The sequence below is a fragment of the Stegodyphus dumicola genome, chromosome 2, assembly GCF_044657685.1.
Source record: "Stegodyphus dumicola isolate Sdum_Otavi_A_Nest chromosome 2, ASM4465768v1".
Lineage (NCBI taxonomy): Eukaryota > Metazoa > Arthropoda > Arachnida > Araneae > Eresidae > Stegodyphus > Stegodyphus dumicola.
The window spans coordinates 94,488,946-94,501,917 of record NC_140769.1 but is presented as its reverse complement, the minus strand read 5'-3'; the positions used below and the strand labels follow the sequence as shown (position 1 = coordinate 94,501,917).

At 32.5% G+C, this 12,972-nt stretch overlaps 1 protein-coding gene across 6 annotated transcripts in view; it reads right to left on the bottom strand.

The window, feature by feature from the left end:
- LOC118201094 (lysosomal alpha-glucosidase-like) overlaps positions 1-12,972 on the bottom strand; it is a 184,572-nt gene that overhangs the window by 21,766 nt on the left and 149,834 nt on the right. For 4 of the 6 annotated variants that reach the window (XM_085810921.1, XM_085810923.1, XM_085810920.1 and 1 more), the window contains 2 exons: positions 6,508-6,596; positions 6,370-6,419 (listed from right to left, as the gene is read on the bottom strand). In XM_085810921.1, coding sequence (XP_085667047.1) covers positions 6,370-6,419; positions 6,508-6,596 — 139 coding nt within the window. Of the gene's footprint in view, positions 1-6,369; positions 6,420-6,507; positions 11,229-12,972 lie in introns of those variants that run through there. The other 2 variants (XR_015039502.1, XM_085810922.1) reach the window with 2 other exon arrangements.

Here is a 12,972-nt window from a genome sequence, read left to right as displayed (position 1 = left end):
ATTTATCTTATCTTAGTTTAACATGGAACTACAACTGGCAACAACAGTAACTAAACAACTGAACTGAGATGCTCGTCTTCGGTCTTTTACAGTTATCACCAAGTCGTGAGTAATTTCTGCTTCTCAAGATTTCTGGAAAGCAATGAGAGGATGGAATTATGGTTACAGCTAACATAGTAGTCAATTACATTTATTCAATTTGAATACAAATTACCAAGATATCCATTTTCTCAATGTTAAAGGCATGTGCTCCTGTATTTTTACTTTTCCGGCAGAGCTTTCTCTTAAAATTTGCATTGCACAGGGAAGTGCAACAATATTAAATGTACTAAAATTAGCTATCCAAAAACAAAATTCATAACATCATGATTATGTGTTCTGGACTCTTTGACAGGTACACTACACTGGCATTGTTGTGATGTCATTAAAATTGTATAAAAATTTAAAAATATATCTGCCCAGTTTCTCATTTTAAAATAATTTTTTATTTGGTGATTTTTTTTTGGGGGGGGGAAAGAGGCAAACTTTTGTCAAGCCAACCTGGAAATCTGATATGAATTTGTGACTGAAAATTGAATTAAATTGTGTAGGATAATGCTTCCTAAAATCTGTGTTTAAATTATTAAAAAACAATATTCCCAATATTTTACACTAACCTAAAAGGAGGAGTTTCTTTGTATTAAAGAATAATACAAAGGAAATACTTATCCATTTTAGACGCCATTGTATAATACTGCACAGGGAAAAAGTAATATTGTGAAGCATCTCAAATAACACATAAATCAAATAATGAAAATTTGGATAAAAATCAACCTTTTCTTTCTTTTTAAAGCCTGTTTTTGTAAATTTTAGTATATCATGTTGCTGTTCAGTTTAGGTAAAATATATCTTAAAATGCAGAAAAGAAATATGTGCTAGAGCAAAAGAAAAATTGAGATGGCAAATGTCTGCCAAGTTAAGTATTTTGAAAAGATCTTTCTCCTTGTCTGTTGATGGAAATAGTAAAACATATCACAAGTTGTACCCAATTCTTGCAAATCTTTTTAATAAGACAAAAAATGAAATAAAAAGTACTGTTTTGTATTTAGTTACTCAGCTAGTCAGAATATTTCAAAGATGATTATTAATGAATCGAGTGAATTCAGTTTATTCCTATATTAAACTGTTTCTGTGCAGATAATGCACCTCTTATTGCTGGTCATCAAAAAGATGTGACACCCTTTCTTTAAAAAAAAAGTCTGAAAGTTTCAGGTTTTTTATTATGGCCAAAGGGGTATTTTTTTAATGTTTTATGTGTTACCTTTATTTATTAACACCTTGAGCACCACGTCAGCCATCTGTGGCTGACACTAGATTTTCCGTTTCGGCCATCTGTGGCTGACACTAGAATTTCCGTTTCGGCCGTGTCAGCCATCTGCGGCTGACACTAGAATTTCCGTTTCGGCCGTGTCAGACATCTGCGGCTGACACTAGATTTTCCGTTTCGGCCGCATCAGCTACCCTTGGCTGACACTAGATCTTCTGTTTAGGCTGCGTCAGCCATCTGTGGCTGCACTAAACTTTCAGTCTAGGTCGCGTCAGTCATTTGTGGCTGATACTAGACCTTTTTGTTTAGGCCGTGTCGACTGCCGCTGGCTTGACAGCGTGTAACATGATATATAACTATAAAATGTACGCTGTTTTATGAAATTACACAAAATTTATTTAAAATTTACTTAATTTTGATTCATGATTTGATTTTGATTCATGGGATTTCATTGAAACACGGTAAACATAAAAACGGTTCTCCATTACAGCTATTACAAAATGTGACAACACTCTTTTAGTCTTTTTTCCAGCCATTACTTTACCAGCTTCTGTTGCATTTTTATCATAACATAATTTACAATATTTTCGTACTTCAGAGGCTTTTCCCGGTTTTCTTCGGAGTTTATGTTGTTGTTTTCTAGATATTCTTGCATTTTTGTTCAACGGAATGTCTTCTTTTTCGCAACTTGTTGCTATCTTCTACCGTGATACGAATCACTGGCCCTACAATACCAGTGCTCTTAAGCGAAGCACGTGGCCTGAACGGAATTGCCTAAAACATAAGTGTGGCACTCAACGTGTTAAAGATCATGTTCTTCACACTTAAAATTCAATTCAACAGCAGTATCACAAAATAATTTAAAAAGAGCATATCTTCAGAATTTCCAATACACTATCTCACGTGCTGGAGATAAAAATATTTTTTTCATATAGTGTTGTCATTGCTCGCTTTGAAATAGTTGAGTTTGTTAATCAAGTTTTGTTAAAATTTTACAAAAATAGATAATAAAGTCCTAATTTGGGCTTCCAGTTGCCCATATCTGAGTCGAGAACTACCTTCTTCAAAAACAATAATTTTGCTACTGTAACAACCTTACAACATTTAGACACAGGATGCGTAGATGGTTCCAGCATGCCAAATAATCATCCTCAAACAGTAAAAACATCTGAAAATATATGCCAAAGCTACACAAGCTTTTCAGAGTAATTCTCATCATTTTGCTCACTGCCATTCAACTGCATTGCACTTAATGCCTTTAATCATTTGGCATATTTTACATAATATTTTTTAATTTCTGCTCTTTAAAATTCCAACTAATTCAACAGCTCCTTCTCTGTGATTTGAGTTAGTGGAGTGAATTTTGCAAGAAGTTGTGGCAAATGATTGATAAAATGTCACAATTACAAGATCGCCTCATACTGTCTGATAAAGCACACTTTTATCTAAGCAGATATGTCAATAAGCAGAACTTTGGATATTGGGCAGCAGTGAGCCACTACACAGTGAACAAGTTATATTGTATTTGAAGTGACTGGGCCCTATTTCTTTAAACATGCTAATTAATGGTCAGACTGTTACTGATGGTCACATGTGAGACAGCTGCAAGAATTTCTTGATGATAAACTTCATCACTAGCATCTCGATACACATCTAGTGTAATTCCTACAATGCCCAAACAGCATGAAATTCAATGGTTGTCATCTGAGGAATGTTTCACAATATATAGTGGCTCACAAAAATGATCAGACCCTTTGAATTTTTGTATTCGTTAACCAACATTTAAACAGAAAGAAAGCTTTTGTTTTGATTATATATAACTTCAACACTTTTTTATAATAAATATATTGTTACGAATTTAGTATTTAAAAAGCTAATGTTAGTTTAATTAGAAATTAAATGGTTTTATTTCTCGCACAGTGAAGCGCGTGACGAATATTAAAAGAAAGCTAAGCCGGAAAAATTAAAAATACAAGAGCGCATGCGTTAAATAAATAAATATCTCTTTTTGATTTCGAGAAAGTGCTGGAAAATTCTAGCGCGTGATTTTAAAATCTTATAAAAGGAGGAAAACATCTCAGTTTGTAGTAGTTGCTTAGTTTGTTGTTGTTTAGAAAACTGCCGTTGTTGATTATAGCGAATTCGCGGATTAGCGTTCTTTAGCTGTTTTGAATTACGTTCTATTGTACATTTAAGTAGTTAAAAGATAACTACTGTGAGATATTGCAATACTGCATGATAATTTGAGAAAATTTAAGCATTTCTGTTGTGATAATAATAAATTTTTGTTCATTTTTCATCGGACTTGTGCATTCATTTCATAACGAACCCGTACGCACGCAACAATATTTTTGAAAAGATGGAAATTAAGTTAAAAAATCGGTTGTTTAATGAGGAAAAATATTCTCACAAAAATAATCGGACACTTTCAGTAATGGCTCAAAATGACAAAATCTTACATTGGTTTTTGCTACTTGTGGGATTACCTTTACACTTATCACTTTACTTAATCTTTTGGGCATTGACTACAGAAGTGGTTTTTTTTCTTTTTTTTTGTTTGTTTTGTTGTTGTTATATTTGGACTTATTTTATGCCACTTCTCTTGAAACGCTGCTTCCAGGTGCTGCTGCGAAGATATCTTCACTCTGTTTTCAAATTGATTCTAGGTCCTGCTAAATATGTTCAACAGGATTATGATCTGGCAATTGAGATGATGCCTTAATTACTTCTAGGCACTTATATAACAACCAGAATCTAACATTGTGCACAGTATACTTTGGATCATTATCCAAGTAGAATTTAAACTATTTTGTATATTACGTTTTTTGTGCTGACGATGCCAAATTTTGGTTCAAGATGTCAAGGTACTTATAATACTCATAATACCATCTATAACCTCTATAATACTAATACTGGAATGTGTCATAGATCTCCATACCATAACTCCTCCTCTGGCATGTTTAACACTTTACTAAGTTTTTCTTCCGAAAATCTTTGGGTTTTCATCCACATCAGCATTAACCCCTGAGCCAAAGATGTTAAATTTCTTTAATAGAATAACCTTCATCATCAAATGAAAATCCAGCAGTCGAGTGTCTTTTGTTTCATCGATTTTGTGAAAGTGACTCTAAATTTTTTTCTTGCTACTTGCCTATGATATCCAGCAGATCGTATTACTCTTCTTATAATTTCTGGATTTATACATATTCCATATAATTCACAAAGTTGTGCACCAAGTTCAGTCAGTTCCTTAATAAAGTGTTTCATTCCATCAGATAGCTTAGATGGCCTTTTGTTTTGAATACGATTTTGTTTCTTGTAACGCTTAATAATCTCAAAAAATGTAGAATTACTTAAATTAAGTAAATTGGCAATTTTTCTAATAGGTTTCCCTTTCTTTTGCTGCAAATCAATAACTAATCTGTGGGTTTCGAATGATGTTTCCTTTTGTGACCCAGCCATTGCAAGAAAACATAAAAATAATGATTATTTTCTAAAAATAAAATTTGAATTATAAAAACAAACAATTTTTAGATTTTTGCTTACTTCTTTATCCAAACTATCGCAGATGATTTTAATTAAAAATTATAAAAATGTCCGATTAATTTTGTGCTATCTTTTCTTCCATTTCAGCCTAAAGCATTATTTTTAAAATTTACTATTTAATTTTTTAAATTTATTTAGTATAAAGAGAGAGCTAAGAAGTATTCAAAGGGAAAATATTCTTTATTATTTTATTTAAAAGCTTTTCTCATATTACTTCAAAAAATTATAGTAGCTAATCATTTTTGTGAGGCACTGTATCTCTCGTTTCAGAAACACTGAATGGCCTCCACAATTGCCTGCTTTATTATCAGCAATTTTTTTATGATTATTTGAAGGATAAGGTCGACACCCGCTGACCTTACACTAAACAAAAACTGAAAGATTACAACCGAAAGGAAATTCTTGCAGTTCTAGTGAATTTGTTGAGGAAGAGTACCGATAACAACACACAATGTGCAGAAGTATGCCTTACTTCCAATGGAGTTCACCTGAGTGATATTACCTTTAAAAAGGGACTTGAAATGCTTTCACATGTATTTTAAAACTGTTTGCTAGTTATTATTTGGTTTTAGACAAAAGTATATAAGTTATTAATCATCTAATTGTTTCTACTGTACGCTGTATAATAAGAAAAAAGAATTTTTTTTCATCTCTTTTAACAGTATTTTGAAACTGTAGTAATTAGATTATCAGAAATTTCACACTAAAAAGTGAAATACTACATGCAGATATTGCTAATTTAACAAAAGGTGATAATGGTTTTCAATATTTTGTCAATGAATTCTCATTTCTGCCCACAATAAAAGATGCAAATAAAGACAACAGCATGAAATGAATTGTGGAAACAATTTTCAACACTCTAATTTGAATCGTTATAACTTGAGGATGCTGATATGGAGGCTTTAGTTGATTTCCTAGGAAAGATACAAAGTAGATAGAATTTTTAAATATGACAGGATGGCTAAAATTCTGAAAGCTATATTTAACCATATCTCGCAATAATGTGGAATATGAATAAATTTTTAGCATTGTTAAAAAAAAAAGTGTTTCTATACAACACCACTGGTTAATTGTCAAATATGTCACAATCTTATCAAATATATTTTAATATTATTAATATATACTATATCTTAATTTTCTAGTTGTCAAAAATAAGCAAGAGAATAAGTGTTTTGAAACTGAATTTTTTAATTCCTTTTGGGGTGGAAGCTACTGTGAATGCTAAATTGTTTTTCATTTCTTACATGAGTTTTTTTAATTATGTTTACGATATGAGTAAATTTTGAATTTTGTTTTCTGAATTAAGAATTTTTACCAAGAATTTTCAGATTTTTACTTGCATAAACTTGGCAGGTATGTTTGTTTCCAGTGTAGCTTTCCACCTCACCTGTCAGTCACAAACAAATTTACAGAAGGTACATGAGGCATAAAAGGTTGAAAATCACTGTAAGTCACAAATGTAACTACAATCTTAACTTTTTTTTTTAAATGGAAAATAATAAAATATGAAAATATACTTTTTCGTATTTTAATTCCAACTGAAGATATGTTTTATGTTCTTGTGTTTCTGAAATAGATAATCAGGATATAAATAAAAACTTTCAACTACACAATTAACAACATTTTAATGATATAAAATGAATACAATATATTACCATAGGAATAGCCATCATCCCAAAATAAGTGTCCTTTAGCAGTTCCAGATTCATCAGGCGCAATGAAAAGTCCCATAGCTTGTTTGCGACTGAAACATGAATAATATAATAATATTTATATTTATTGATTACTTATATACGAGGTATCTGGAAGCAAATATCACCAACCTAAATATTTTCAGTTTTCTGCCTGAGCAAATAATGCTGAATATCTGATATGTAAAATGTATTAACTTGTGTGAGGCACCAGCACCCACTACGAATAGCAAGGGTGTCAGCGAGACACAGGAAAAAAAAAAAAAACATAATGGTAACAAAGAATGCACTGAGTGGTTTTTTTTTTTTTTTTTTTTTTTTTTTTTTTTTTTTTTTTTTTAAATAATAATAAAAGATGTGCAAGAGGTGTATGGAAAATATAGTTATTGTGTTGTGTTACTGTCGATAAAAGAATTAAAATAGAAATTTAGTTTATGAATTTCACCAAATGACGGACAAAAAAACATAATGGTAACACAGAATGCACTGAGTGGTTTTTACTTTTAGAAAAAGAAGAATAAAATATGTGTGAGAAGTGTATTTAAAATACAGTTATTGTGTTGTGTTACTGTCAATAAAAGAATTAAAATAGAAGTTTAGTTTATGAATGGCACCAAATGATGGACAAAAAATAATTTGCAATCATTGGTCATGACAACTTGGGTGTCAAAGAAATGAAATAGAATAATGATCATAAGGTAAAAGAAACAGGAAACATCATGTTAAAAAAAAAAAGATTAACCTTACCTTTAAATTTGATTATAAAGTGCAAAGACTTCTAAATGTAAGAATTTTACATTGCTTATGTTAACATGGAAAAAATGAAAACACATTAAAACGAGCAGAGCTTTCAAATCGATAACGAACGCTATAAATAAAGTAGGTGACGATGTAAAACATTATAGTGATACAGAAAATTTATTACAAGATTATTTGGCATTATTGATTAAAAAAGGAAACTGTATAATTTAGATGAAGAAATTATATCTTTTTGATAGATGATGAAAAGCAACTTGAAACGGAAAGTTCTATCTAATTATAAGGATAAAATAATTTTATGCAAATCTAGACTGAATAAACATTTAAAATCCAATCTGGAACAACACAAAACAAACTTGGATATTAAGTCAATTGAATACAAAAGTGAAAATAATCAAATCCACCTTCCCAAATTAGAGATTTCTTAATTTTATGCTGATGTCAATCAATGGATAAATTTTCAGAATTCATTCAAATCGCAGTATGTGACAATATTGCCATTTTGTAAACGGAAAAATTTAATTACTTAAAATCCTATTTGAGTGGAACTGTTACCAATGTTATAGAAGGCTTTTCAGTATCTGAAGAAAATTACAATGCAACGATACAAATTTTAAGTCCCAGATTTGGAAGACGCAACGTTATAAATGCACATATGTGAAATCTCCTCTCATATTGATCAAGCGACATTCTAAAATTAAGAAAATTATATAATACTATAGAAATCCAAGTTCAGTCTTTCTTATGTTAATCCCAAATCTTATAACAGTATATTGATTCCTGTTTTATTCAGAGTAATTCCAGCAAATTTAGAATATAATCGTACGAATGATGATGGAGCATATTTCAATATTATTTCTGGAATTTTTCAAAAGAAAATTGCAAGCTCAAGAGACAGAACAAATGCATTTAATGCACATGATACAATGGCTATACAAAGTCAAAAGTTTCGGTTTAGCTCTAACAAGCCATCACGAAATGTAGATCATTATCATCAGCAGCATAAATTCGCCAAATCGTTCGGATATTGATGCAGGCTTGCAAAGAGAAAAATTAAAGAAGGCCAGTATTACAAATGCTTCAGCAAAAGGCATATAGCGAAAGATTGCAGAATAAAAATTCATGTGAGCGATTCGAGAACTGCAGAAGTGTAGTTCGCATAGCAGATTTCTCATATATTTTTTGACGTAACTGACCCAGTAACCGTAGGCAGTCACTGATTGACTTTTTTATGTACTTACATTCGGGTAATTTAAAATGTCCTTTTGGAGGATGTTGAAATAAGTGAAGGTGAATCTGAAGTCTCGGTCAAATCGAACAAAACCTTCCCATTGCGGAAAGAAGATTTTTTGTTAGAACAGAAGCCGAAGGTGATGTCTGCAAAGGATGAATTACCCTCTACTAACAGTAAGTCTGTGGATGACTTGGCTGAAGCCCATACGATGGACAGGTTGATGAAAATGCTCAGATCACGAGGAGCTCTTGGGAGGATTTTTGCAGAATACCTTCTATAGAAGAATTAATGAATCAGCAGCATAATGATGAGATAGCAGAGCGGTAAACAGCAGATACTTCTGCATACTGAGTGGAAACTTGAGAAGGATATGGAAAGGAAGTCACCCTAAAAAACAGCGAAAGTACTGAAACCTGCAGAGCCGATGGATATTTCCCAAAGTAATCGATTCCAGATGTTAGATCAAGCCAGTATGGAAAATGAAGGAGGAAGAGCGCTAGCAGTTGACATATTCTGCCCTTGTGCTCCCTAGTGACATTCCTGATTGGTTAGCAATCGATGAACTTTTCATGCAGAATTGTGCTGAAACCCATGAATCTAATGCTAAGACGAGGGCTATACATATGTTTATGTCAAGAATGGAGCGAACTTCAGGAAAATGACAAAACTCTTAAGCGATAAAGGCATTGCTTTCCATACATTCCAACCGCAGTGTGAGGAACATCAGGACAATTATTAAAGATCTACCTGCAACTTTTGATGCTTTATAGCAAATATTTTTTAGAACTGGCATATCTAAAATATTTGCAAGGTACATCAGGGTACAAACTTCCCTTCAAGTCTTCAAATTTCTAAAAAGAATAGGATGCTCTCCTAGGCTGTCAGTTCCAGGATATCCAAAATCAAATTGGCTTGTTGAGAGATGGAATGGTGTTTTAAACAGTCTGTTTGAAATTTCATATGATTGACATCATCATTGACCTTATTCATATTGAGCAGCTCATGGACAGATGACATTACTGTTTTTCTTGGATAATTGACAGCTTTTATAAATTTATTCAAATGATCTGAAGATAAAACTTGGATTAGCTGTGAAGCAGGCTAGTCTTGCTTCTGCTACCAAGCAATAAGCCTACGCCTTTTATTATAATCGTTAAAAAATATACAAATATTTCTAAATGGAAAATAAAGTTATCATTTGTGCATCTGATAGTACTCATATGCAAGATGCACAGCTCCTTGTACCATCAGCAAGAAGCAAAGGGGAAAACAGCCAACAATGGTGCTACTTATGAAACTGATGTTGATTTTGGTGACACTGAAAATACCTCTTTTAAAATAAACTAAGATGAAAAATGTTTAATGGATATTTAGACTATCTTGATGGAACCATGGATGGACTATCTTAATGGAACTTGGATGCTAGTCAGAAAAAGGAATTTGTGCCTTATTTATCAAAAGACCATCACTATTATCTGGCAAAAACATTACTAGATTCCTAAATTTTAAAAGTAGTAGATAAACAAATTGATGACTTGTTAGCATTAAATGAATATGGACACTCTGTTGTATGTATATCAAAGAAAAACGACACAGTAAGATTACGTGTATACTTCTGATATCTAAAATTTCAAACTGAATTGGATGCATTTCTGATACTGAGGGTGGCGAGGGTCGCAGTGCAACATGGTTCTACTTGACACTTTTGATGCCATAGATTTAATTTATTGAATGGCCAGCTCCAAGTTCATAACTTTGCTTAACTTATTAAAAAGTTACCGGCAGATTAAAATGAATTCCGAATCTAAATATTTAACATCATATGTAACTCATCAGGGTCAGTATGCTTTCAAAGTTATGCCATCTGGCCTGAAGAATGCCTCAGCTACGTTTCAGCGTATAATGAACTAACTTTTGACCAGTCATAGAACATATGCTGAAGTTTATTTATTTGGTATTCTTATATTTTCGAATAATTGGACAGGTAATTTAAAATATCTTGATGCTGTTTTAACCCTTTGCGGTGCATTATACGTTAACGTCGGAATTTCAACAAAAAAAGTTGTATGCAGTCTATTTAGTCTTAAAGGATTATACAGGTAAAATTTTGTAAAAATTGCACTTACCGTTTTAATTCTGTGGGTGTTCCATGAGGTGGAACACTGCCCCGCCAGAGCTTTTAAAAGTGCGACTAAGCGAGCATTGCAGTGAAGCACGAAAATGAGTAGAAGCGTTTGTATACGAATGAAAAATCTCTGTATTATGGCTGTATACATGGTTTCCTGGATATACACAATATTCTTGAATATATACGGATAAATGAGATAAATATCTATATACACAAGTCCTATATACAAAAATATTTACAAATTTTCCTATTTCTTAGCTTCGTGAAATTGTTCAAAGCAAGTCACACCTTTTTGATGGAAGCACAAACCAACTTTGCAGGTTTTGCACATAAAACTTGTTTTGTGAGGCTTCTGCTTCATGCTACAATGTGCACATCGTCTATGCATACCCTTCACCGATATGTGTTTAACACTACTGTGGCGTTTTTCCCCGGAAACCTTTACTTTATGCCTGGGAGTATCTTCAGGTCTTGAAGGAAGTCGCCTCTTCAAAGTTATCTCTTGACGCTTTCATGGCACAGATGTAACACAGCATATTTAACCGGAAATCTTTGGCCTGTAATCTGAGGGTAATTCATGAAACACTTAGTGCTTCGGAAAGAGTTAGACCTCTCCGCGCAATTTATGGAAAATTAATAATAAAAAATTTAACTACGATTAATATTAACAATAAAGAAAAATAAGCCTATAATATATACATACACGAAAAATATCTACACAATTATTGAAAACAAACGGGAATGAGACTAAAAAGTGACAGCAAAATATTCGCGCAGGTCTAAGTGAAGATGAGTCAAGCTACTAATAAAATTCCCGCCTAAAAACTATTCCCAAAAAATTCGAGATGCCAATATTAAGGTTTTCATAATGCAAAACACACCTCACCCCTTAATATTGCTTTGTTTGAATTCATTAACCCCCCAAAACAACGGAAACAGAAAACGTAAACAACGGATGTTCTCTCCTAAGCACAGATGTTCTGATTCGTAACAGCATGAGATCGCTAAAGGTGTGTTCCCGCTAATGGAACACCCAGTTTTATTCAATGATTCTGCATATGGTTTTTGTATAAAAGATTAAAAAAAAATATAGAACAAATAATTTGGAGTACAGCCATCAAAATTATGCCTAATTTTTTTTCCAAATAAAATTTTTATATCATTAAAAAATAAGAGAAAATTACTTGAAAAAACGTGGATTTTAATAACACATAATAAATGAAAATTCTGGGTCTCCTTGTGATATGCTGCTATCTACTGTTTAAAAAGAAAAGTTCAAAGTTTATTATAAAGGCATTTTTATCTATTTACGGTTGAATTTAAAGGTTTCAGAAACGATTCAATTTGGGTGTTCCATGTAGTGGAACACTGAGCCACAAAGGGTTAAATAGCTTAGATGAAGTAAACTTCATGATTAAGTCTTTTGTCCTATTACATTTCTCAAGTCCATAGTAAGCGACCACAACCCACTGACTTATCTGAAAATATGCTTACCTCAAAGTGCTCAATTTTAGAGATGGTTTCTGACCTTGGAAAGGTAAATATCATCAGTGTCAGTTACTGCCATGGAAGAAGTAATTTCAATGCTGATGCTCTAAGTCGACTACGAGATACTCATTGGAAAGACATTTGAACTTTTATGAACAATTTCCTAGAAACATTTTTCTTTTAGGTTACATAATACCTAGTATTGAAATCTCATGTTTTAAATATCTACGTCTGTAATCATAAAGGCCCACCAGCGGCCGAGCGGTAACATCGCTGAACACTGGTAGTTCGGTCCGAGGTTCGAATCCCACAAATTGGCTGGCTGCATGGGTGTTTTTGTAGTTTTCCCCATGTGTAACATGTATACAAACCTGTTCCCCTTAAAAAGTCCTCCACGAAGGCATCCCTCCCTTAAGGCAGATAACCCTCGAGTGCTTTGCCGTAATCTAATCAACCAAACCAACCTGTAATCATATATGATTAATTTGTTTAATTATTATTATTTAATCACACCAATAGAGCACTCCCTTCAATGGGAAGGTGTGAGATACTAGCAAAGCCTATGGATAGTGAAGGTGCTAGTGCCAGTGAGATGCAGAGAAAAACAGTAAAACAGGTCATGCAGAATACGCTGCACACCCCCCCTTTTTTTAAAGATTCTTAATAAGAAATACGTGAGAAGTGTATATAAAATAAAATTATTGTGTTGTATTACTGTGGGAAAAAAAGCATTTAAAAAATACAAGTTAATTTTATGAATGCAACCAAACAACAGATGAAAATCATCAGTCACGACAACTTGATCGTTTGATTTAAATAA